Here is a 1,987-nt window from a genome sequence, read left to right as displayed (position 1 = left end):
ATAATGAAAAAGCGCAGGAGCCTAATGAAATATCCTAATGAGAATTCTAAGAAATGGTAATGAAAAAGCGCAGGAGCCTAATGAAATATCCTAATGAAAATTCTAAGAAATGATAATGAAAAAGCGCAGGAGCCTAATGAAATATCCTAATGAAAATTCTAAGAAATGGTAATGAAAGTGCCAAGGAGCCTAATGAAATATCCTAATGAAAATTCTATGAAATGGTAATGAAAGTGCCAAGGAGCCTAATGAAATATCCTAATGAAAATTCTATGAAATGGTAATGAAAAAGCGCAGGAGCCTAATGAAATATCCTAATGAAAATTCTAAGAAATGATAATGAAAAAGCGCAGGAGCCTAATGAAATATCCTAATGAAAATTCTATGAAATGGTAATGAAAAAGCGAAGCAGCCTAATGAAATATCCTAATGAAAAGTCTCAGAAATGATAATGAAAGGGCCAAAGAGCTTAATGAAATATCCCCATGATATCTCATTATCCTTGCCTATAACTTATGAAAGATTCCAGTGACAAATTGAATGAAATAGATGGGCAATCCTAATGAGATACCTTTCATAAAACCTGTGGCATTATACACAATGGCTCTTGGACAGTTGTCATAGATTAATCATAAATAGTGGTAGCCACTAGTGATAGGTTTGATGCCAGTGGGTTTGGAGTTTGAATTGTTCAAGTCTCTGAAGGCGGAGATGTAATGTTCGACATCGAGTTTGAAAGTTTCAGACTCCTTGTGAACATTGGTCACTGGTCCAGAGAGGTGAACGTAAGCGCGTTGGCAGGGATCGATCTGGAAGTCCTGGCAATTGTTTTGAGTGCTGAGAGGAATTAACTAAATTCCAAATGCTGTTCAATTTGATATGACTCCATGAAAAAATTAGAAACATCACCCATTGTAAATCACCAACAAAGTTATAGTCGGTAATGGAGCGCTGATCAACGCCGTTCTCCATGCGTGCAAACTAAAAGTTAAGGTGTTTGAGCATACATGAAGCTTACGCAAAATAAAGCACTTACAGTAGCATAAATGAGATAGAGAGCATTTTGGTGTTCGAACACCATGTCAGACGCATTGAAAAATCACAAGCTCCCAAGCAAAGACTCACAAGAGGGAGAGCCTACATAGATCTGGGCATCTAAGACCACTGTCTTGGTGCTGGGGAGGGCTCTTGGGTTTCTGAGGGCTGCAATTGCAGTGATAGTTGCGATGCCAGCTGCTGTGTCAGCTGAGGTGGGTGTTACAGACATAGTGAGAGCAATAATAGTGAGTGGACTTTCAATGAGAGAAAGGGGATGGTAATGAACCTACCATCGTTGTTGCCTCCTTTATCGTCACAGAACTTGCTTCAGGACAACTTCACAAAAGCTTCAAGTGGGTTCCAGGAATTTCCTGATCCTTTGATCATGATCGCAACACGTTATGAATCATGTGACTAAAGTATTCGAACCAAACATTGAAGGCAAACAACTCGCCGCTGTGAGCTCATTTCTGAATCTAAGCTGGAAAGCAATGAATTATATTAAGACTTCATCATATACAACATTATATGCTAGAGGTTCTGTGCTGTTCTCCAGGAGAAGTATCTTAATATTGCGACTCGATGTGGCTCTTGAAAGAGCAACATACAGCTGACCATGAGCAAACACAGGGATGTGCAAGTTCAGGCCAACATATTGTACTGACTGGCCTTGAGCTTTATTTATGCTCAGTGCAAAAGCGAGTCGTACAGGAAACTGCCGTCTCTTGAATCGAAAAGTGACATCCGCTGATGATGCAGATGGGATCAATGAAACCCGGGGTATCAGTGCTACCTCGCCATCATGCTCGCCCCCAATCAATCGCACTTCCAAAACCCTATCACGCATTTGTGTTACAACCATGCGAGTCCCATTGCATAAGCCCCGAGAGGGTGCAAGATTTCGAAGAAGGATGACAGGGCAGCCAATCTTCAAGTTCAGTTCTCCGGG

The 1,987-nt window shown here is 40.8% G+C and overlaps 1 protein-coding gene across 1 annotated transcript; it reads right to left on the bottom strand.

The window, feature by feature from the left end:
• Window positions 1-629: 629 nt before the first annotated feature.
• On the bottom strand, window positions 630-1,081 carry LACBIDRAFT_314914 (uncharacterized protein; the record flags this gene model as incomplete). The annotated part of the gene is made up of 3 exons (XM_001889281.1): window positions 630-851; window positions 910-981; window positions 1,037-1,081. The coding sequence occupies 3 exons, from the start codon at window positions 1,079-1,081 to the stop codon at window positions 630-632; spliced, it is 339 nt and encodes a 112-aa protein (XP_001889316.1).
• Window positions 1,082-1,987: the final 906 nt, after the last annotated feature.

The sequence above is a fragment of the Laccaria bicolor genome, genomic scaffold (genome assembly GCF_000143565.1).
Source record: "Laccaria bicolor S238N-H82 LACBIscaffold_65 genomic scaffold, whole genome shotgun sequence".
Taxonomy (NCBI): Eukaryota; Fungi; Basidiomycota; class Agaricomycetes; order Agaricales; family Hydnangiaceae; genus Laccaria; species Laccaria bicolor.
This window is presented reverse-complemented; position numbering and strand designations above follow the sequence as displayed.